Below are 23,005 nucleotides of genomic sequence, written 5' to 3'. Positions count from 1 at the left end.
CATCCGTGTGGTCTTCACCATCATTATTAGATACTCTGTGCTTTGACCGATGCGGCGCTCGAACATAGTGTTACGATGCGCTAACAATACATGTCTTTACCCAGATGGTACATTTTGTCTATGTGTCGTGTGACCAGATGGTATATCACCGCATTCATCTTTATCATCATATGTCTCCTCTTTCGCTTGTGGGGGGAAGCAAATAGGTGTTGCACTGGATTCTGGGATAGTCCAATCACTGGGGCTTATTGTGGGACCCTGAGGCCCGGATGAGTTTGCAATGAGCCACTCCATCGTTGGATTAAAGTGTGGGTTCTCCATTGCGATGGACTCACTATTTAAGGTGTGTCTCCGCATCTCCCTAAAGCGGTTTGTAGTAACTTTCATTGCCTCTTTACGAGATGGAGCTTGATTGTAAAGCTTTTGTCGCTTTTTCCTTTGTTCCCGTTGTGCATGTGTCATGTTTGCATGGCTCTTCATAGACGACGCACGATGAGCCATGATTTGCTCCTGGGTGCATTGTGATTGCTTTTGATAATTCATAACCATGTTGCGAGCAGTAATTACCTCACCACCTACATAGTTGTGTTTGAGTTTAAATAGTAGCAAAACAACAAGAATACACCAGATATCCGTCAACAAACCTCTTTTCATATATAAAGCTACTGATAGATTCACCAACACAAAAATGTAGTCATGAGTCCCATATTAGCAACAATTTAATTACCTGGTAACTGATTGGATATAAGTTCATCATCAAAGTTTTTTGCATGGAATGAATCATCCCTATGCAACCAATCATCTGTTTCAGTAGGATCAATATTTTCCTTGTTTGATGCATCCACACCATCTACCAATTGTGACACATCAAATATAAGAATCACCAATAGTAATATGCGTATTGTATTGTCATTCACCAACATTTCTACTATACTACCATTGGTATTTTCGATACATAGGTGTTGCTCCTTTCTCTCCTTTCTTCTTTTATACGCTTCTCGACGTTTTCTATTTGTATCGTCCCTTTTCTCTTGAGACATTCCGTGCCATCGAGCGCTATCTGTCTCCCTTTTGCGAACTCTAGATCTTCCTGTTCACAGTCATGAATTGGACATGTTACATCCTGTAGTAAAATTATAATATAGTAAAATGATGTTTCGCAGGAGTACCTCCATTGATAGTGTTGGTGTTGTCTCCGAGTGGTGTACGTGAACCGCTATTCTCCATTTAATGGAACCCTAAAAAACTTTAGATTTTTTTTCATATTAGTATTTATCGGATTGTTAGCAATGTCTTTTCCTCAAACTACTATTGAATGACAAGATATATTGAAAGATTTGTGCTCAGTTTAAAATTAACAATGTCAATTGGCAGTTTTAGTCATGGTACATGGAAGTTCAGAAAGTAAAGGCAGATTTGTAAACCTTGTTGAGCATTTTTGTAAATCTAGCTTAGCATATTTGAAGAAATAAGTTTACAAGTAATATTGATCCTAGATATATTTGGTGGCTGAGTGAGGGTGACTTTGAGAAAAGTTTTGGTAAATGAAGCAACCTAACCAAGGACCACGACATTGCCAAAAAAGATGATCACTTGCAAATAATCAAACAAGAATCAATTAAGCCAGCCAACCAGCCACCATGCCATGCTCCTAACCTTGTTTTCTATTTTTAATGCACTTAGTGTATGTTCAGGTTAAAGGATCTTTTTTTGTTTTCTATTTTCCAAATCAACAATCGACGTGGTTAATTTTTGGCAACTCGATTGGCCTACAGTTAACTGAAACAATAAGTGAGCCATGCTTCGAAAGGGTGCAAACTACCATAACAAGTCAAGTAGGAAGGGTGATGCATTGGTACTGGTTCTAAAGAACTTAGCAAATTAGGTTACCGGCTTGGTAATTGCTTTTGTATCAAATAGGGAGCTCTCTCTTATCATATTGGCTCACATGTGGGTCTTATCAGAAATATGCATATGACTGCACGAGTAAAAATCAGTCCTCAGCTCTCATTATTGAGTTAATAAATTATTTCAATGGTGCTTTAGTCTTGTGTTCAGTTAGCTCTAATAGATGTGATTCAATCCTGAAGTATTTTACCGTTTTAGCTGAAAATTAGCTATTTGACATTGAGCTTCATGTATCTCAATGCTTCACATAGTTCTAAATTTACTATCAATGTGTCATGGTTCAGTCTTTAGGTTGTGACTATTTTTCCATTGCAACACACGCACGACACTCATTCAATTCAAATCTTGAGAATATAGGGACGAATAAAAGAGCAAAACGAGGTAACCTGGAAGTGGCAAGCAGTCGATGATGGCAGTGCAGGACCGTTGCCATGTCCTCCGCGCTCCTGCTCTGGCAGAGGCTTAGCGAGGTCGTCCGGCGGCGAGATTGTCCCACCGCACATTACAGATGTAAATTTTAGTAGAACAAATTACAAGTGACATGTGAGCATCCTTAAAAATAGATATTTTTAAAGATGCTGCCATGCTGATAGCCTATTACTTTGTAATGGGAGAACTTCAGCATTCAGAAGCTCGTAATTAATGAAACTATTGTAGTAATTCTTAAACAAGGAAAATATGTAGTTTTACAATACTCAGAGCAACAAATAATGTATCCTATTTTTAGTTAGTGTTGTCCATTAGAGATTTATTTGTTTCCATATAGTTAGTGGACTATTTCTAGCTTCCAGAGGAAGTACAATGTGAATTGTGATAAGATGGCTACCGGTTAGGTTGGCCAATGTCCTTAAGCCTGTAACCTGTGATCTCCAACACAAACAATCAAAAGGCATGACAAGCATGTATGACTAAGACACAAATATGCACTCCGAGCCATAGTATTATGCTTCTGAAGTGCTGTAAGCTACTGTTAGCATTGTGAAGTCTACCTAAATTCAGGAAAATGAGCAGTTTAATTGCATGTTATTAATGCTGCCTTTTTGTTTATGTGACCTTTTTGATCTGTTATCTATTATTACATCTAAGTCCAAGGTTTATGATTAGCTTACTCTGTAACTTGCAAAACTGTTAGACTCTAATTTTATGGCATTTCTTTTTTATGTATCACAGTACTTTAGTAAGACTTGAGCTGACTGCCTAAAGGTTATTATGAAGACTCAACTTGGTAGCGCAGAGAGAGGTCAGGATTATTTGATTCATAAATATTGTTTAAAGGAAATATCAGCCACAAAATATAACTGGGATCAGACGCAGGAAGGATTCTGATTATCAAAGTATTTTTTTCATCATGCGATTAAACTCTTCAGTATCAAGTAGGTGTTTCTGCCAAAGGAAACACTGCTTTTGTCTTCTGGATGCATGGTGAGGAATATGTTTATCAGTATTAGTATACTTGTATATGTGCATCTTGCCGATTTTCAGATGGTCTGTGATAGGCTGAACAAATTTCTATAGAAAGAGCTGTTGCTGCCATGCTGTAGAAGAGTCATCTGGAGAACTGCTATTATTTATCTGAATACTTTCAGAAATTCTAGAAGAACAATTCTGCTCTTGCGTGGTGTCTCTGATACATGCATGTGTCATATATTAAGAGACTATGTGTGTTCCTCATTTTACTATTATATAGGTGGTGTGCAAGGTGATCGTAATATTTAAACATTAGTTTGATTCTTTGGTCCATATTCAAGTACAGTTTCAAGTTTAGTTCCTTTATTTAGTAAGTAAACAACACGGCTATGATAGAAAATGGATGCTTGATTATAGCACAATTTCACTAGTAAGTAAACAACACGGCTATGATAGAAAATGGATGCTTGATTATAGCACAATTTCACTGAAAGATACATATTCTGTCCATGTAGAATATTCGTATATAACTGATTGATTCACTGAAAGATAACTTATTCTGGATTATCTGTACTCTCTAATGCCGGAGAGAAAAATTTGTATGTAAAAAAAAATAATAAGCATGTGTTAGCTTTTGCACACGAGTGATATGTGCTGGTGATAATATCCAAACATGATAGAGATTGTGGCTCGAGAGTTACCTATTCTAGTGTTGTGGAATTACCTATTCCATCGAGGTTGCCCAACCTACCGGCGCCAGCTTCGCACTCGTGGTCGCAGGGGGCGCTCAGGACCGTTGTCGTGTTCGCCGTGGTCCTGCCCTGGCAGAAGCTTGGCGAGCCCGAACTCCGGCTTCGCTAGGTCCGGGGCGGAGGGGATCGCGCGGGGGAGGGGCGGCAGTGGCGACGTCAGTGGGAGCGGAGGGGATTGCAAAGTGGAGGAACGACGACGGCGTCAACCGGGGGAGGGGAGGGGCTGCGACGGCGGCGGCGTCAATGGGGACGGAGGGGAGGGGACTCGCGGAGTGTAGGGGCTGCGGCGGCGGCGGTAGTAGGGGGCGGAGGGGAGGGGCCTCGCGGAGTGGAGGGGATGCTGCGGCGTCGGCGGCGGCAGTGGGGGCGAGGGGCGGCGGCCGTGGGGGCGGAGTGGAGGGGATGCGGCGTCGGGAGGGTGCGAGGGGGTCGATTAACCGGCTGGTGGCATTATGTGAAGGGATATGTGGTGGAGCCCTGGAAGGTATTTTTTGGGAAGTTAACACCGTACATGCGGTCAATCGTACGGGTGAAGCGATGAAGCCTATCAGACGATAAGATCCGGCTCTTTTTAGTTGTAGAGAAAAAAACATAAAAAGGCTATCAGGCCCATTAGCCCACCCGAGTCAGAACAGCAGGAGCCTTCGTGCCTTGCTCAGCTTTTTGCCTAGCGCGTCGCATTGCCTGCTCGCGAAATTAATTGGCCGCCGCTTTTCCTTCCTCCGCGCCGACTCATCAACTCCCTCTCTTCTCTCGCGATCTTGAAGCAGTGACAGGCGACGGCCAACGGCGCCCCGCGCTTGGTCTTGGTCATCTCCGAACTCGACGACTCTGCCACTCCGGGTCTCCGGCCTCGCCCCCTCCTGTCCAGTTCGGCGATCAGACAACCTTGCAGGTTAATAAACGAGATCGAAATCTTTTCCCTATACTATTTGCACTCTGAATATTTGGTAATTTATTTTTCTTATAATTTGTATCCATTATCCAATGTGTATGGATGGAAAGGTACTTTGGCAAGAAGAAAGATGCACCAAATAGTATTAGTGTTGAGCAAAAAAGACCACAGATTGAACTTGATTTGAGAGAGATAGTGGAAGATCCAGGGAATAGGAAGCCAATTGATGAGTTTCATCATGATATTAGGGATGAGGCTAGGAGAGCATATCTACAGAAAGGTCCATATAGGCCAGCTGATCATAAGTTTCCAAAAACAAAATTCACTGATTATGAATGTGTGAAGCTAAAGAGTGACCTTCTTGTGTTCATTGATGAAGTTAAAAATGATACAGATTTGGCACCCGTACTGATCTTGGTAACCTTGCTGAGAAGATGGTTCAAAGTGATAGACATACAAGTTTTCCTTTGGTGTATCGTCTCATTGAACTTGCATTGATTTTGCCAGTGGCAACCGCAACGGTTGAAAGAGCCTTCTCCGCTATGAATATTATCAAGAATGAACGAAGGAATAAAATGAATGATGATTGGATGAATAATAGCATGATATGCTATATTGAGCGGGATTTATTTGCATCTGTTGATGACGAAAAAATTTTAAAGCGCTTTCAAGGCATAAGAAACCGTAGGATGAATTTGCCACGCGAGGGCCCAAGGTGTGTATTGTTATAGTACATTTCATTTTATACTGCTATCTTGATTTATGAAGAAGTATGACACTTTAAAAATTATATTATGTAGCATTGAGCGTGGTGGTCCAAGTGGTGTGAATTCATGAAGACCCAAGATATCAGACATGGTTCTTTTAAATTTGGAAGGCTTGTGTATTAGGTATTTTTCTATCCTCGTCATTGTACTATGTATCTTTTAAATGAATATTAATCTACATATATATTAGACTACTATGTGTAGCGAGTAAAATTTTTTTGTCTCTGTTATTTAGCCCCCCCCCCCGACCTAATCTACATATATATTAGACTACTATGTGTAGCGAGTAAAATTTTTTTGGTCTCTGTTATTTAGCCCCCCCTGGTGGTCCGTTTCTGGATCCGTCACTGTTGATATCGATGATGACTGCCATGTAAAAAATTAAGAGAGGTATCTCATCATAATCATCATCGTATAAACAAATTCTTGACACGTTGTCAAATAACTCCTTACAGACTATAATGAAACATTTTATGGATCCTAAAAAGTCATAGAGCTTGATATTTAATTTAAATCTTTTTTTATCTTGGAACAAGACACCAAAAGAATCTCTCAAGTTATATTTTAATTTGATACAAATTCAATAAGATATTGTCGTATTAATGACAACAATAAGTATATTATGGATATCATAGTCATCGTAAAATAAATTACAAATTTTAAGTTTTATAAAAAGGATAAATTATAAATAAAAATTATATCATTACGTGTCCCTTCTCATTAATGTTTTAAAGCTTTTTTTCTTCCGTTACAACATATGGCATGTTTTGCTAGTACCTAACAAGATTCAATGTTATGCCGAGACCTCCTCGGACGTAGGGGGCGAGGCGAAGAAACAGGATTTGTAGAGGCAGGCCACGTCCAGGCCATGAGCCGTGCAAGTCAGGGCGTCAGGGCGTGGTGGCATGGAGCTACCGGAGCGAGAGGACGTCGGGGCGTGGCCGCGTGAAGCTGCTTGAGCGGGTGAATATCCAGGGCGCTGTAGCGCAGGCACACATCGATGGCTTCAAGCCTTCTCTCTCTTTTTTTTTTGACAACAACATACATTAATTAATTAAACATATTAGAGCTATGTTGAACCCGGATCTCTCCCACTGGCCACGTCACCTGCAATTCCCAGGCTGAGCCACGTGCCCCTGGAATAGCTTCAGCGTGCACAGGGCTGTTCAGTAAAAAAAGATATCAACGCTTGTACGGGTTTAAAGCAGCCATAATACATAGAGGTCCTTTAAGAAGGACAAAGTTACGGCAAGGTTCTGCGACTAGAAAATATAAGACAGCAGCGTCGACTAAGTCGCTGAGGATGACAATTCAGCCAGCGAGGGGTATTCGCAGGGGCGTCAAAGACGTATGCACCCAGATGGACTGACCGCGCATAGCGACGGTAAAGAGTGGGTCGGTAGAGCCGTCGAAGAAAGAACATGCCGACAACCGAAAGATATTGTTGATGACGTTGCCAGAGGTAGAAGAAGCTCGAACCGAGACCCAGATGGAGGCAGAATCATTGAACCAGCGCCAAAGAAGTAGCTATCTTAGTGGAGTTGAGGATCAGTATGGCAACGGGTACGTACCCGATGGGTACTGGCCACCCGCACCCGCACCCGCCAGGTCAAAATCTTACCGGCACCCGCACCCGTACCCGCACTCGGGTAAGGAATTCATTCCATACCCGCACCTGCGCGGGTAATTCTTACCCGATGGGTAACCCACACCCGAAAATAGACCCGAGATTAGCCTCCACAAGCACAGATATAACAACCTGGTAATGAATTGTTCATCAAATAAACTAGCATTGCATTGTTTCGCAATTACAGATCACACATAAATCTTGCTACATACATCTCAGAACATACAATCTTGCACAGATCTACAAGGAACTTGAAAGTCATCATCTTTGCTTACCCAAGGGAACGCTTCAGGTGCTGGTTTCGCACTTTTTGAGCAAGAGCTTCACCGGCTATCATCTTGTCCTATCCCGGAGTTCTCCACCATGGCTACCAGCGAAGACGAGGCGAAGCACTCGCAATCGTCTGACCGTCCGCGGCGAAGCACTCGCAGTCGCGGTAGAATGACTTGGGCTGCGCCTGCGCCGTCCGCCGACTTGAGCTGGCGAACCCCCCAGCCGCGGTCGAAGCCTCCGGGGACCGAGGTCCTGGCGCGCGGCGAGGAGGAGTCACGGTCGCGTCGCGCAACTCGCGTGCCTCCGAGGACCGATGCGGCGATGCCTGTGCTGTGCGGCCGTGCGGGTGAGGCGGCTGGGAAGGGGATAGGGCAGTGGAGTGAATTCTAGGGTCCAAGGAGGATTCAACAATATATATGACTTGGATTTGGGCCAAATTTATGGGCTCCATGGGCTAGAATGACTTGGGCTGGCTACTTATTTATGCGGGTGTTTTTTACCCGCGGGTAGGCGGGTATGGGTAGTATACATCCACACCCGTACCCGCTTACCCGATGGGTACAAGATTTTACCCATTAACATACCCACGGGTAGAAAAATTCTTCCGTATCCGTCTCTTTAACAGGTAAAACTCGTCGGGTACTCGGGTTTCGGGTACGCATTGTCATCTTAAGTTGAGGATATGAGGACCAGAGGCTGCACTACATGCACAAAACGACAACAAGAAAGGAGACAAAGAACCCGGAGGCCTCTGTCAAAATAAGGACTAATGACCGTGTATGTGCATAAGCATAACACAAACATGCCATCCAAAATAGATGGACGGGAGAGTGGACACGACCCTGGGCAAGTGGACGCGTGTGGCCATGAGGTAGAGGAGGACGCTAGAGATTTGTGCATGCCGGCCACGATGCAAAGCAGAAAATGATTGCGGTCCCCACAGCACATGTTGCAGGCCCCACAGTGAAGCACATGAACACCAGTCCTTCCAGGCGAAGGAACAGCTCTTGCGTGGAGAACCATCCGCCGTCGTCAGGAAATCCGCCCTTGCATCATCCTTCCTTCGTCTTCCACTTGAACTGCGATGAAGACGAAGAAGGCATCGCGCCTCCTAATAAGCTCGATGCAGACGACCTCGCGAAGTCGTTGAGCGGCCCGAGGATTGAGAGCTGCCGCTACAGCCTGTAGCAGCTTGCCCGCACAGCACCGCCTGCGCTGTGCAAACAGCGGCAGCATCCAAACGAGTAGGACGCTCGTCACACAAACGCCGCCTGACATCATCACTCCTCGAACTGGCATTGATTTTGACGTTGTTGCCGCAGGTGACCACGGCGTTGTTGCTGACTGTGCTCTTGCCTTGGCTCTCCGCCATGGAAGGGAACAACACCATGTCGCCCTCTCCACCATGGAGCAACCCAGGAAGAAGCACAAGAGAAGTAGGAGACGAATTTATTTTATTCTTACTAACCTCGGAAGTGACGACAACGGCAATGAAGATGCCGAGGAAAACCTCAGTGACAACGACGAAGACGGCGACGACTAACTCCGGGCAGCGATTACCACAAAGGGACACACCCATAAAGACACTCTACTATACCTACTACAACTAAGTACGATCTACTAACTACTGAGGTGAGGCCCCTCTCCCTGCGCTCTCCGGCAAGCTCGCCGGAGGCAGAAGGGAGGGGGCCGGCTGGAAGATGCAGGAGCGGAGCCGAAGGCTAGTCCCTTGGATTCAAAGGAAAGAGAAAGGAATAGGTGGCTTGAAGGGGTACTTTCGGCTTCAAGCCTTCAACCCCAATATCTACAGCTCTAGTAGGCAGCAGCAAGCCGTAGCTCCAGCCTCCAGCCGAGCCCATCTGTCGGAGTCTCGGCCGTGCATTAGAGTGCTAGCTCCCCACAGACGGTGCTGCTACAGCTTGCTGTTGCCTGCCACATGGGCTCGGCTAGAGAGCTCTAAATAGTACAGTAACTAATAACATATTTAGGGTTTCAAAATACAACTAAATTAATGCGTAAAAAATGAGAGAAGAGAGATTATCTTGCTAGCGAAGATCTATGAATCAAATCTAAGTTTCCAAGGTCAAATTTGTCGATATCAAGAGATTGGGCGGATGGGGTAGATAAGAACCCGAGATGAAGGAGAAACAATAAGGCCTTGTTTGGATGTAGTCGGATTCGCATCAATCCACGTGTGTTGAGGTGGATTGGAGTGGAATTTGAACTAAATTCCACCCCAATCCACTTTTTTTTTCGAGATCACGACTTCACATGTTTTTCATTAAGAAGAAGAGCCGAAAGAAACGGTAGGTAACCTGATACAATGAGTTCACAAGTAATCCAAGGATTACCATTGAAACCCAGAACACAAACAAAAGCAAGAAACCTAAGGGGGGATCCTCCACCTAACCACCCCAACAGCTAAGCCAAAAACAAGAAGAACAACTCAACACCTAGGTAGCCAGCAGTGTTCGGAGCCGCAACATAAAGGACAACTGACGGCCATGCATCCGTCCCCACCTCTTCAGCCTCAACGACCAACCCAGCCGGAGACGCGTCCTCAGTGGCAAAGCGAACCAACCGACGGCCAAGCATCCGTCTCCACTTCAGCAACCTCGACGACCAACCCAGCCGGAGACGCGTCCTCAGTGGCAAAGCAACCATCCGACGGCCAAGCATCCGTCCCCACCTCAGCAACCTCAACGACCCACCTGCCGGAGATACATCCTTGGTGGCAAAGCAACGCACCTCGGCGGCAAAGCATCCGCCGGAAACACCTCGGTGGCAAAGCATCCACCGGAAAGAGCACAACTGCAGCTTCAACAAACACTAGCCAGCAAACCTGAGTGGAGAGCAGCATGAAGCACGAAAAGGCTCGGCACGGCGCTCGAGGGACCATGCGGGCAGCAGGCCACGCGTAGAAAGAACTTCGGCGGCAACGCCTTCAAGAAGGGAAGCGACGCGGGGAGCGCCACCGTTGCCGTCCCATACGGGCGAGGCGCCCTAGTTCCTTGCAACCATCAACCCCAGAAGGGACGAGCGCCGTCGGCCGAGGAGGGGTACGCAACGACATATGCCTCCAACGAGGAAAACGACGCCCCGAAGGCGTCGCCATAGTCGGCCAGAAGGCACGGCTTTCGCCTAGCGCCAGCCACTCGTGCACGGACCGCTCCAAAACGCCGACCACGCCGCCATGACGCCGAAGGCGAACCGCTCGAACAGCTGCCCACATCACCACGATGCAGGGAGCGCACGAGGTGAGCCGGCCGCCGTAGCCGTCCGCCGCCAAGCAGATGACCACCGCAGCCGTGGAGGAAGTGCCGAAGCCTTAGCAGCCGCCTCGAACGAGCCCAACCGTCCTGCACCCCACCCCGACCACGTCGGAGCCCAGACGGACGCCAGGCAGGCCGGCCAACGGAGGGAACGGGGGGAGTCGCACCAGATCGGAGGCCGGAGGCCCAGATCCGGCCGTCCCACAAGCCGCCGACGCCGGGGACAGGACGGGCAGGCCGGCCGACGGAGGAGAACGGTGGAGGTGGCAGCAGCAGCAGAACAGGGGGGCCGGGGGCCCAGATCCGGCCGTCCCCCGGCCCAGGCCGCCGACGCCCACCACCACGGAGGAGCCCGTCGTCGCCGAAGGACGGGTGGCTGGGCATCGTCCGGCACGCGGAACTGCGTCACGAACGCGCGCACGCCAGCCCTCTCCCTGAAGTGCCACTGCCACCTCACGGCGCCGCCGTCGTCGTCGGTGCCCCCTCCTCCTTTTCCTCGTGGCCCGCCGCCGGGGCGCCCTTATCACCGGCGTCGTCCTAGTCCTGCTTGTGCTTGCCGCCGCGCGCGGACGCGGAGGATGCGGCCGTCCACCAGCTCAACGGCCACCTGCTCCTTGGTTAAGCCCGGGACCGGGACGACGTCCATCATGAACACGTGCGCGTCCCGCGTCTCCTTCCAGTCCATCGGTGGCCTCGTCTCGCCGACGCCGACGCCGACGCCGGGGAAGCCGCCGGACGGCAGGGGGGCCAGGGGCCCAGATCCGGCAGACCCCCGGCCCTGGCCACCGGCGCCCGCCCCGAAGAAGACCTCGCCGCCACGCGACGAGACGGCGCCGCCGCAGGCCCCTAGGCCAACGGGAGAGGGGGAAGAAGTGGAGGGGGGGAGAGGAGCGTGGGGGAGGAGGAGGGGGGAGGGAGGAGCAGGCGCGGGCGGGCCGCCGCCGCCGCCAGGAGGGCGGCGACGGCGGCCGGAGCGTCGCGGCGGGGGTTGGGAACCGGGGCGGGGGTTGGGAGCTCTCGTGCCCTCAGCTGACAGAAGTCACGTCTATCCCTGCACCCCAATCCACTCCAACACATGTGGATTGAGGTGAATCCGACAACATCCAAACAAGACCTAAAAGGATACTCAAGTAGGGCAATTGGTGGGCTGTGGTTTATAAATTGAAGCTCGACACCAAGATTCATGGCTCCGAGGTCGGAGCCACAGATCTTAGCTCCAACCTCGGAGCCAAGATCTGTGGCGTCGAAACATGTTAACTCGGAGCCATAAGTTCTAACATCGACTTCTCAAGTCCAAATTTTAGATTATGTTCTTGAAGGGACCAATAGTATTTTTTTCAAAAAAAAAAGGCTATACTATAAAAAAATGACGGCGTTGTTGTCCACCGTAGCTAAGCCAAAATGCCCAAGCTTCATTTGAATCCCCAAATTCCATGGCAACAGGTATCAAACTAGGTTGCATTTCTCTAGAACAGAGAACGTAATATGAGTAGGGGACTTATGCAATTGCAGCTGTACATAACTATCGTACATAGGATTGAAACAATAAAATCTGTTTGATGTCAAATATCAAGTAATACAGAGGGGTTGTATTGCTCACTTGTTAGGATAACAACCTACTTGATTAGCCTCTTTTTTATACCTCTTCTACCATCTTCATATATAGAATAGAATAGAATAGAATTTCAACCCGTTGCTTTTTCCATGAGAAGAGGAAGCCCGATCTATGCTCAGAGCAATCTGATGATCAAATTAAGTTTGATTAAGTGCAGGTGCCATTCATGCAAATTATCTCAGAGAAGCTCATCCCTCAAACACTTGAGTAACCCAAAGAATCGTTCCCTTTGACGATGAAATAACCTAACGATCACCCTTTGCGCCTCCTTGGCCACATGTCGTCTATGAGTTTGCAATCACATCTTTTTTTTCTCGCCAGTGCGTGTCTATACAGTTCACTTGTGCCTATTTTCTCTCATTGTGCCATTTCCCTCCTCTCATGTGCTTGGTTGCCCTCCACTATCCAAATTATGGCTAGCTACTACTATTTTTTTGGTTGTTTTCTCTACCTATACTATTTAAAATAGTCCTCGCAAATTCATCCTAGCAGAGAGAGAATGACATGTGAGATCCACATGTTATCCTGTTCATTCTCTTATCGCCATTGAAAAACTTGGTCAACGTCAGAGATAGGAAAGAACCACAGGCACCAGGCACCGATGAGGGCCACGGAGGGACGCATCGAGCGTCAGGACGGCCATCGTCGCGCCGTGGATGACGGAGTTGCATCCTGTGCTAGGGATGGCCATGCCGCCTGCCGGAGTTGGGGCAGGGATGGGCGGAAACATCATCACGAGCTCATACAAAGAGGAAACAAACCAAGGAAAAAAATGGGTAGCAGAGTAGGATGGCCAACATGAATAGATGGTGGGAGAGAAAAAAATAGAAAGCCAACAAATTCAGAAGGTCTAATAGGAGGTCTATGTGCTTTAGGGGGTGTGGATGGCCGCCTCATTTTACCAGCCTAACTTGTGGCGCGCCGCAGTTGGATGGCTGTTGTTTGCTTTAGTTTTTAAGTATGCCCGCCGCAACCTTTCACAGTTCAAAAAGTCGTAGCAGCTTAGGCACTCATTTGTATCGCCACAAGTGAGTTGTAGCCGCACTGCCCATGACAATGCATGGCTGGCATCCAAACCCGCCCTTAGTTTCCAACACCTAAATTGATGATAGAGGGTTATTTGAGTAATTTTGATAGAGATACTCTTACTACTTAGGGAACGTGTCAGTGGCAGCAGAGCTAAATGTTGTGTGCCAGGGCCAGGTCTCCACTTGCTGCTTGTTAAGTTTATCAGCCAAATCTATCCGATATTCAACAATGTTTTTCTTTCACAACAAACCAGCCAATACTACTGTCATGGCTTCTCAGCTGAGGAATTGATGATTGATCTCTGCACCGCTTATCTCAGAGATGACGGCAACTCGTAGTAGCACTGAAAAGCTCTCACTGTAGTCTACCATACTCTGTCCATATCTGGGCCTTGTTTAGTTTCAAAAAATTTTGCAAAATCGACACTGTAGCACTTTCGTTTGTATTTGACAAATATTATCCAATCATGGACTAATTAGACTCAAAAGATTCGTCTCGCCAATTTCGACCAAACTGTGTAATTAGTTTTTATTTTCGTCTATATTTAATACTCCATATATGCGTCTAAAGATTCGATGTGATGGGGAATCTGAAAAATTTTGCAAAATTTTTTGTAACTAAACAAGGCCCTGATTTGGATTCATGGTCACGGATAGGCAGCGTCATTTTGTGTTTTGAGATTTTGCTGTAATTCTTTATTGTTTGGAAGCAACTTCCACAATACCATGACCACACACATGCTTGACACAGCTACCGGCTACCGCTAGCTCAAGCTAAGCTTCAGACGGGCTAGGCTCCGAGATGTCGTCACGGCGGCCGCACTTCCTAGTGTTCACGTACCCGCTCCAGGGCCACATCGCCCCGGCGCTCCGCCTCGCCAGGCGGCTGCTCGCCGTCGCGCCCGACGTGCTCGTCACGTTCTCCACCACCATTGCCGCGCACAGCCGCATGTTCCCGGCGGCCAAGTCGACGGACGATGTCGAATGCGGCGCCGAGGAAGAAGACGGCCGCCTCGAGTTCCACCCGTTCTCCGACGGCACCAAAGGCGGGTACGCCGGCGGCGGGAGCGGGAGCGGGAGCGGGAGCGGCGACGTTGCGGAGTTCAACGCCTACATGGCGTCCTTCCACGCCGCGGGCGCGCGCAGCGCCGGGGAGATCGTGGACGCGCTGGCGGCGCGGGGACGCCCCGTCTCCCGCGTCGTGTACACGCTCATGCTCCCGTGGGCCGCCGACGTCGCGCGGGAGCGCGGCGTCGCGTCCGCGCTCTACTGGATCCAGCCGGTCCTCGTGCTCGCCATCTACCACCACTACTTCCACGGCTACGCCGGCGTCATCGCCGAGCAGTACCGCCGCGGCGACCCGTCGTTACTCGTGGAGCTCCCGGGCCTGCCGCCTCTGGCGGTCAGAGACCTGCCAACCTTCCTCACCGAGTCCACCGACCCCGGCGACTACTTCCACACCGTCTTCCTCACGTTCCGCGACCTGTTCGACACCCTCGACAGGGAGACTTCCAATTCCACGGCCACCATCCTCGTCAACTCGTGCCAAGAGCTCGAGGTGGGCGCGCTCGCCGCCATTGCGCCACATGACGTGCTCCTGCTCCCGATCGGTCCGGTGCTCCCGACGGGTGACGAGGAGACGAGCATGTTCAAGGAGGAGGATGCTGCCAGGTACATGGAGTGGCTCCACAGCAAGCCGCCGAACTCCGTGGTGTACGTCTCCTTCGGGAGCCTGGCAACCATGGCGAGGGAGCAGGTCGAGGAGCTGCTTCTTGGCCTCGAGGAGAGCGGGAGGCCGTACCTGTTGGTGGTCCGGAAGGACAACAGGGCGATGCTCGCGGAAGAAGCCGAGACGACGGAGCTGGGCGAGCGTGCCAAGAACGGCGTAGTGGTGGAGTGGTGTGACCAGGCGCACGTGCTGTCGCACCCGGCGGTCGGGTGCTTCGTCACGCACTGCGGGTGGAACTCGGTGGCGGAGAGCGTGGCGAGCGGCGTGCCCATGGTAGGTGTGCCCAAGGTGTCGGAGCAGAGCACCAACGCGCGGCTCGTCGAGCGCGCGTGGCGCGTCGGCGTGCGCGCGCAGGCGGACGGTGGTGGCGTGCTGCGCGCGGCGGAGCTGCGGCGGTGCGTCGAGGATGTCATGGGGGACGGGACGGCCGCGGCGGTGGTGAGGCGCATGGCAGCGGAATGGAAGCGGGTTGTTGCCGAGGCTATGGGAAAAGGAGGCTCGTCCTACTGTAATCTCATGGCATTTGTTGACGGTGCAAGGAGCAGCGCTTGAAGGGGGGGACATGTGCCGCTGTCATCCGTCGGAATTCAGTCGGTGAAATCATGAACCGTGTGTCATGTGCAGGGGCGGCATCACTTGAAGAGTCGGATGGCACCGATCGAGAGCTGTCATGGTCCCGGGAATCAAGGCCTTGTTTTGTGAAAACTCATTTGTACTAGTCCTTGTTTAGTTCCGAAAAGTAAAAAGTTTTCGGTATTGTAGCACTTTCGTTTGTTTGTGACAAATATTATCTAATCATGGACTAACTAGGATCAAAAGATTCGTCTCGTGATTTACAGTTAAACTGTGTAATTAGTTTTTGTTTTCGTTTATATTTAATGTTTCATGCATGTGCCACAAGATTCGATGTGACGGGAAATCTTGAAAACTTTTTGATTTTCAGGGCGAACTAAACAAGGCCTCACAAAAGCTGCCATGGTCGAGCAACTGCACAAGTGATTGTTCCCAAGTTCAAGCATCCGACTGGATCTGCAGTGCTCGCACTGAACTCGGCCTGAAGGAGAGGAATATGCTTTTCTGAATTCAGGAGGCACAGATAGATGGACCAAACACTCATTTTATTTTAATTGACAGGTTTCCTCTGCACGAACAGTGGAAATGTCCACGCATCGTATGCACCAATGGTGCCCCGACGTGGCCGGTCGATCAGGCATCGGTCACAGCAGCCGTACCCAACGCGAACGCTCGGAGATTCGTCTCCGACGTCCCGCCGCGGGCCACCGCCTGACGCGACACTTCTCTCCAACGACCAGCCTGCGCCCGGATGGCCGCCGCCGCGGCCTCACCGTCGTCGCCCATGACCATCTCCACGCACCGCTGCACCTCGCCTCGCTCCACCACCCCTTCGCCGTCCACGCGCGCGCGCACGCCGGCGCCCATGCACGCGTCCACCAGCCACGCCACCGTAGGCTGGTCCGTCCACTGCGGCACGGCCACCATCGGCACGCCCCGCGTCACGCTCTCCAGCGTCGAGTTCCACCCGCAGTGCGTCACGAAGCACCCCACCGCCGGGTGCGACAGCACGCGCACCTGGTCGCACCACTCGACCACCATCCCCTGCGCGCCGGCGCCGCCGCTGCTGTCCGCCGGGCTCGCACCACCGTCGCCGCCGGCCTTCCGCGCCACCCACAGGTACGGACGGCCGGTCGCCTCCAGGCCTTTCCTCATCTCCTCCTCCTGCCGCTTGCTCACCGGGAGGATGCTCCCGAACGACACGTACACCACGGACCGCGCCGGCTTCGTCTCCAGCCACTCCGTGTACGGCTTCGCGTCGCGGTGGCAGTGCAACTGCAGGTCCGCGCGTGATGCCGGAGACACATCATCGTCCGGCACCGGCACCACGGGCCCGACGGCGTCGACCTCGAGCTGCGGCACCGCGCGGAGCGCGTCAGGCTCCAGCGCGTCGAACGTGTTGACGAGCACCCTGGGCCTGTGCTCGTCGAGGGACAGGAAGAGCTCGCGCACCATGTCGAGGACCACGTGGTGTCTGTGCTCCGGCGAGGTGACGGACACGACCGACGGGAGCGCGCGGGGCTTGAGCGGCGGCAGCCCCGGCAGGCGGACCGTGGCGTCCGGGTCGAGGCCGTTCGCGCACGCGGCGAGCGCCGCGCCGTGGCCGTGGAAGTAGTGGTAGTAGACGGCGAACACGGCGGCCGGCTGGATCCAGAAGAGCGCCGCGGGCACGCCGTGCGCGCGCGCGACGTCGGCCACCCACGGCACGAGGAACGTGTACACCACGCGCGTCGCGGGCCGTCCCCGCGCGGCTAGGCGCGCCACGACGGCGGACAGCGTCTCGCGCCCCGCGGCGGTGGCGCGGGCCCTGTACGTGCCGGCGTCGTGCACGGCCGGGTTGAACCCGTCGTCGTAGCCGTCGGAGTAGGGAGCGTGCAGCACGCCCGCGGCGTCCACGAACTCCTCGTCGGGGGAGGCCAGTGACGGGAAGATGCGGCGGTGCCCGGAGACGGCGGTGCAGAAGGTGACGCGCGCGTCCGGGTTGGACGCCATGACGCGGGCGGCGAGGCGGCGGGTTGGGTTGATGTGGCCCTGCATCGGGTTAGTGACGAACAGGAAATGCTGCTGCTGAGGGTGAGGTGGGTTCTCCATTGACAGTCAACTGGAGCTGAGGAGAGGAACTGGTGAAAGTGATCTATGGCTGGTCTAACTGCAGGCTGCAGCGGTTATTACCAATAAATAAAGATCACTTCTTGAGTATGGTTTCAGCTTGGCACCCACGGCACCCACTTATTTGAGTGGCGAGAGTCAAATCCAGCTTGGCAACCACGGCAGCAGTGGCGAGATATAGTCAAATCCCATGATCGGTGGCCCAAGGACTCCGTACATTGTAGTTGAGCGGCCCAGCAAGGCCGAGGCGTGGTGTGTGCACCACCGCTATGGCCCAAGCACATTGTTGTGGAGCAGTCCAGCAAAGGCGTGGTGGCGCCCCAATGTCGGGGAAGGGTGTAGATCTAGTGCCATGGAGGGTGGATCCGACATCCCCCCAGCCAGACCAGATCGGCTGGCATGGCGGTGTGGGGTTGATGGTTGTGGCAGCGTGTGGTGGCCGACTGGCCGTGGGGACACAGGCTCGTCGTGGTGCATGAGATTTTTCGCAATGTGAATGTAGGGGGTGACCTCGCAGAGTCGCAGTGAGGTGTGCGTCCTCTTGTGCTGTGCTCCGTGTTTGATGACGGATCCAAAGCCAAGCTGCCCTGGTCATTTCCAGTTGGGCACAATTGGCAGCTTCCTGCTTTGACGCTGCCTTGTCTCATGGCTTAAGATTAAGACATGGCTAAGGCCTTGTTTAGTTCACTCCAAAAACCAAAAAGTTTTTAAGATTTTTTGTCACATCAAATCTTACGGCACATGCATAAAGCATTAAATATAGATAAAAATAAAAACTAATTATATAGTTTGTCTATAAATCACGAGACGAATTTTTTTTTATGATTGGACAATATTTGCCACAAACAAACGAAAGTGCTACAGTAGCGAAATCCAAAAACTTTTCGCATCTAAACAAGGCCTAACGACCATTCTTGTGAAGTCAGCTCCACTGGTGGCTAGCTCGAAATGATGATACTTGACGGGGTGACGTCATCTGTTGTTGGTCAAATGTTGTGTATGACGTAGGTGTGTAGATATGCCCTACGGTTTTTGTCTAGTTTTTCCATATAAACTTGATCAATTCTCTCCTTATCATTAATATGATCTTCAAAAAAGGTGTTGTATCTAGTTGCAAAGTAAATGCAACTCAACTACTTAGGCTCTTTATAGTGAAATTTTTTTGCATTTGAGTCTAAGTCTATGATTTAACATGTGTGCTCGTATTTCTCATGAATTTATTTTAGGATTAAGTAGTTCTCTTGTCAATAGTAAGACGATAGTGGTGACTTCGTTAGTCACAATATTTGTTGATCCATTCTTTCAAAGGTGCTCATAAGGGTAGGAAGTGTGCATATGTATTTATAGTGGTAAGTGTGTGTACATATGTAATTATATCAAGTTTATGTGGCATCACATTTTATAGCATGTTGTATCATCATTCACTGGGAATAGCCTTGAGGCATTAGAAGACAAGAATAGCCTGAACCGGATATGTTGTGTGCCTCTATCTAAAATATTGGATCACAAACATTTTAGCAATGTAGCAACCTTGTTCGAATTCGTATCTTATACTCCTATAAAGCTAAACTCCACTACATATTTCTTTTGACATACAACCTGTTTGCCTAAGCAATCCACTATCACACACAATTAAAAATCCACTAGCCCATATAATTATGGTATTCACGTCAGCAAGTCATTATATTTCTTTAAGTATACAAGTTGTCCAACTAAGCAATGCATTATCATATATAACTAAAATTCACTAGCCATACAATTATAATGTCCACATCAGCAAGATATATAAGTATTTTATTTGTCCACATCATGATGTCATGTAATCCACCATATTTCCGCAGCAAGCGCGGGGTATTCTCTTAGTATATTAGAAGAGATCGTGATAGAAAATTAATTCACTTTTCACTGTAATTAACATAGATTGGAAGGGACTGAGCCTTGTTTGGATCCAAAAAGTTTTTGGATTTTGAGACTGTAGCACTTTCGTTTTTATTTGACAAACATTGTCCAATCATAGAGTAATTAAGCTTAAAAGATTAGTCTCGCGATTTACAGATAAATTGTGCAATTAGTTATTTTATATATATATATATATATATATATATATATATATATATATATATATATATATATATATATAATGTTCCATGCATGCGTCATAAGATTCGATGTGACGTGGAAATTTATAAACTTTTAGGTTTTTGAGTGCATCTAAACAAGGCCTGAGTTTATCCAAAGAATACCGTAAAGAGAGTTGTTTTTACTATGTCTTTGGTGATACTTCTTGAGGTTCAATATTTTATGATTTATGTTCCAACCAGTTATGATATAAGAATTAATAATAGATTCTCAAATATGATACAAGACCATTGTTGGAAACCTTTTTCGATCGAATAAACTATAGCGTTGTGTTTGGCTCATATGGTTAGGCTGAGATGGGTTGAGTGGAATCCATTTTTATGGGTATTTGGTTCGGGCTTTATGATTGGCGGCCGTAGTTTGAGTTCATCCCACAAAGAATATTTTCTAGAGATACGGAGAGATCGAGAAGGGTCTCTACGGAGGGACAAAGGGGTTGTGGAGAACTTTTTTTTATTGTGAGTGGTGGCGCGCCACAGAGCAGTGTGGCGACAAAAACGCCCGCCACACTTTGGCTGTAGCTTTGGCGAGCCACGCTTGTGTGCTTAACCGAACAGCTACCAAAATGAACGTGACGAACCTAGTGTTAGGCGTGGCTGACTTGTGGCTGGCGTCCAAACATCCTCTGAGTCTGTCCCTCCAATTCAAGCAAACGCAGAGGTAACCACTTCTCCCCAAGCCAAATTGATGGAACTGGCGGTGGTAGTGCAGAAGTGAGGATACGGAGATGGAGGAGGCATAGGCGAGCTCTATGTTCATATGTCCAGATACATTGAATCTTCCTCAAAGACATCGATCGTCATGTCGAATCTTTCCTCAAAGATTTCAGCAGCTGGATGCACATCTTCACAGTCTTTGGATCAGGCTCGACGACGACAACAAGAAAGCTACTCCTACTGAGCAGGCAGTTTAGCCGGCGGCCGGCCGATCCGCCGATGCCATTCTCGAACACCGAGCAATCATAACACGTACGTAATCCTAGATCTCATCGGAATGCGCGTATATAAATAGACGGGCCATGCATTGATATAAGATCACGATCATATGAACTTGGTTGTGAACAGTAGGCAAGAAGATGGTAAGCTCATCATTTGATTCTGTGCCGGCCAGATCGAGGCCGATGGCGACAATACAGGAGCACTTCCTGTTTGTGACCGATCCGATGCAGAGCCACATCGACCCGGCGCGGCGCCTGGCAGTGCGCGTCGCGGCGGCAATGCCCAACGCGCGCGTCACCTTCTCCACCGCCGTCAGCGGCCACCGCGACATGTTCCCACACCTGACGTCCCCCGACGGCGAGGTCGTCCAGGGCGTCGTCTCCTACATCCCCTACTCGGACGGCTTCGACGGCGGGTTCAAGTTCAACCCGGCGGAGGCGCACGGCGTCGGCGCCGGCGCGTACAGGGAGCGCGCGCGCGAGGTCGGGTCCGAGACGCTCGCCTCCGTCGTCGCCCGCCTCGCCAGGCGGGGGCACCCCGTGACGCGCGTCGTGTACACCGCGCTCGTCGGTTGGGTCCCCGCCGTCGCGCGCGCGCACGGCGTCCCCGCGGCGCTGTACTGGGTGAAGCCGGCCACGGTGTTCGCCGTGTACTACCACTACTTCCACGGCCACGGCGCGCTCCTGGACTCCTCCTGCTGCGCGAGCGACGTCGCGGACCCTCACGCCGCCGCCGTCGTCCGCCTGCCGGGCCTCCCGCCGCTGAAGGCCGACGCGCTGCCGTCCTTGGCGTCCATGGCCTCGCCGGGGAGCCGCAACTACCTGACGCTCGACATGCTGCGCGACATCTTCGTGGCGCTGGACGAGCACACGCCCACGGTGCTCGTGGACACGTTCGACGCGCTGGAGCCCGAGGCGCTGCGCGCGGTGCCGCGGTTCAACCTCGTCGCCGTGGGTCCGGTGGTGGTGGAGGAGCCGTGCAGGCCATGCGTGGAGCTGTTCCAGCCCAACGACGCCACCGCGTACGTGGACTGGCTGGACACGAAGCCGGCGCGCTCCGTGGTGTTCGTGTCCTTGGGCAGCGTCCTCTCGTTGAGCAAGCGGCAGGACGAGGAGTTGAGGCGCGGCCTGGAGGCCACCGGCCGGCCGTACCTCCTGGTGGCGCGCAAGGGCAACAATGGCGGCGGCGGTGGGCAGGGGATGGTGGTGGAGTGGTGCAACCAGACGAAGGTGCTGTCGCACGGCGCCGTCGGGTGCTTCGTCACGCACTGCCGGTGGGACTCGACGCTGGAGAGCATCACGGGCGGCGTGCCGATGGTGGCCGTGCCGAGGTGGGCGGACCAGCCGACCGTGGCAGCACTAGTGGAGGCGTCCGCGGGCGTGGGCGTGCGTGCGTGGGTGGACGGCGACGGGGTGGTGGGGCGTGGTGAGCTCCGGCGGTGCGTCGAGATGGTCATGGGAAGCACGGACAGTGCTTCGGCAGTGAGGGCACGAGCAGAGTGCTGGGGCCAACGCGCCAAGGAGGCGGCCGCCGTCGGGGGGACGTCGCAGAGGAATCTCCGTGCGTTTGCGTCCGGGCTGTGAGTTGTGACCGATGCGTCACGCATAGTATATGGTCAAAATAAACACGGATTTTACTATGAGCATTCACGTTAATAACGTTGCTGACAAGATGAGCCGTTACTGCTCATGGAGCAATCAACACTTGACGTCTGTACAGCAACTTCGTCGTCTTTGTTTCTTGCGGTTATTATTCAACAATTCGTGTGCTCGCTTGAGGCCTTGAGCTACTGCTGCTGCCAGTGAGATGCAGCTGCAGCCACAGCAACCGCTCCATAGCAGTCGTTTTGGTTTTTCCAGAAGATATATAGATATGGATATACGCGTAGCTAGTAATAAATAAATACTCTCTATGTTTTAAATTATAAGTTGTTTTGACTTTTTTATTTATCCATTGTGTTATGTATCTACATA

General features: G+C 50.6%; 4 protein-coding genes across 10 annotated transcripts; 2 read left to right on the top strand and 2 right to left on the bottom strand.

The window, feature by feature from the left end:
- Positions 630 to 4,469, bottom strand: LOC110430863. 7 transcript variants are annotated; one of them, XM_021448982.1, is made up of 4 exons: positions 2,295 to 4,008; positions 1,170 to 1,238; positions 938 to 1,090; positions 630 to 850 (listed from the first exon to the last, which is right to left on the bottom strand). In XM_021448982.1, exons 1-4 carry the CDS (start codon positions 2,409 to 2,411, stop codon positions 695 to 697), a joined length of 495 nt encoding a protein of 164 aa, XP_021304657.1. In that variant the 5' UTR covers positions 2,412 to 4,008; the 3' UTR covers positions 630 to 694. The 7 variants fall into 7 exon arrangements, 1 of the variants encoding a protein (XP_021304657.1); XR_002448254.1 differs by adding an exon at positions 4,017 to 4,469 and having other exon boundaries at positions 698 to 1,090; positions 2,295 to 2,359; XR_002448255.1 differs by adding an exon at positions 4,040 to 4,469 and having other exon boundaries at positions 698 to 1,090; positions 2,295 to 2,359.
- LOC8079337 (cyanidin 3-O-rutinoside 5-O-glucosyltransferase) lies at positions 14,117 to 16,037 on the top strand. Its single transcript, XM_002438581.2, has one exon. It carries the CDS (start codon positions 14,347 to 14,349, stop codon positions 15,823 to 15,825), a length of 1,479 nt encoding a protein of 492 aa, XP_002438626.1. The 5' UTR covers positions 14,117 to 14,346; the 3' UTR covers positions 15,826 to 16,037.
- LOC8065050 (crocetin glucosyltransferase, chloroplastic) lies at positions 16,373 to 18,222 on the bottom strand. The gene has a single exon (XM_002437175.2). The coding sequence runs from the start codon at positions 17,935 to 17,937 to the stop codon at positions 16,480 to 16,482; it is 1,458 nt and encodes a 485-aa protein (XP_002437220.1). The 5' UTR covers positions 17,938 to 18,222; the 3' UTR covers positions 16,373 to 16,479.
- Positions 20,630 to 22,754, top strand: LOC8079336 (cyanidin 3-O-rutinoside 5-O-glucosyltransferase). Its single transcript, XM_021450297.1, has one exon. It carries the CDS (start codon positions 21,170 to 21,172, stop codon positions 22,613 to 22,615), a length of 1,446 nt encoding a protein of 481 aa, XP_021305972.1. The 5' UTR covers positions 20,630 to 21,169; the 3' UTR covers positions 22,616 to 22,754.

Source organism: Sorghum bicolor, chromosome 10, assembly GCF_000003195.3.
Source record: "Sorghum bicolor cultivar BTx623 chromosome 10, Sorghum_bicolor_NCBIv3, whole genome shotgun sequence".
Taxonomy (NCBI): Eukaryota; Viridiplantae; Streptophyta; class Magnoliopsida; order Poales; family Poaceae; genus Sorghum; species Sorghum bicolor.
This window is presented reverse-complemented; position numbering and strand designations above follow the sequence as displayed.